Genomic DNA, 936 nt, shown 5'->3' on the forward strand with positions numbered 1-936 from the left:
CAGTTCAGTTTGCAGAATTAGAGAAAAACAGATGGTACTTATTCACAAATAATCTTCACTTACTGTTTTTTGCAGGCTTCTTGCCCAGTGGATAATTAAGGCAGGCTGAAGGCCGTGTTTCTCCTGGGCTCGCAGGGTACTTAATCCATGCTGTACAAGAAGCTTCAGTCTTGTTGCTGAGTCTGGCCTGAATATTAGAAGAAATATTCCTCAATTATTAGTCCCTCTCCTTTAATCTGTTCACACATTATTTCTTTGATGAATACAACAAGCAGGTTTAGTCCTAAGCTGGCTCTTGACAAATACAATATTAGAAACGTAAAGCCCGTTTTTGGAAAGCTCTTAAGCATCTCACCCCTACAGCACCAAACCTTTAATGCTCAAACTACGTCAAACAAAAGGAACTCGCTTTAGACAACCTATGGGAATCAATTCAGAAGCTGTCTACAAGTTTGGTTCAAGTGTTTCCAAGCTGAAGAAGCCTTACGTTGTTTTTTTCTGCATCAGAGTACGAACTGCATCCCACCAGGATCTCTGCTTCTCAGTATAGTACTGTTTGCACAGCAGCAATGGTAAGAATGGAGGTTGATGTGTGCCGTAGTGAGTATTAAACTTCTCTTGCAATTGTAAGTTGCTGGTGAACACCATTCCTAGTAAAAAAACCTGTTTGTGTAAGAATAAACAAACAAAGTATTAGGTACCCAAAACCCTGCATTTAAATGCATTGAAGAACTGGGAAAGTTTACTTACTTCCAGGTCCAGCAGGCAGATGGATTCAGGAGCATCTGTTTCAAGCCTTGATGTTTCTTGTGGCAAGTGAAAAAGCTGTTTTAATACTTTGCGCAGCGGGAATAACGCTGACATAGAATTCCACTGCAAGCCAAGCCAAACAGGTGCTGTTCGAATGCACAGTGGCAGTCTCCAGCACCTTGTTTG

General features: G+C 41.2%; 1 protein-coding gene across 1 annotated transcript; it reads right to left on the reverse strand.

Moving 5' to 3' along the window:
• Nucleotides 1-63: 63 nt before the first annotated feature.
• On the reverse strand, nt 64-885 carry LOC122191540 (ranBP2-like and GRIP domain-containing protein 3; the record flags this gene model as incomplete). Its single annotated transcript, XM_042891827.1, has 3 exons — nt 751-885; nt 488-663; nt 64-187 (listed from the first exon to the last, which is right to left on the reverse strand). Coding segments are annotated over exons 1-3 (414 nt in total), but the record flags the coding sequence as incomplete, so codon positions are not given.
• Nucleotides 886-936: the final 51 nt, after the last annotated feature.

This window comes from Lagopus leucura, unplaced genomic scaffold, assembly GCF_019238085.1.
Source record: "Lagopus leucura isolate 7727_CA_CO unplaced genomic scaffold, USGS_WTPT01 33163-0_obj-0_obj, whole genome shotgun sequence".
In the NCBI taxonomy this organism is placed as follows: Eukaryota; Metazoa; Chordata; class Aves; order Galliformes; family Phasianidae; genus Lagopus; species Lagopus leucura.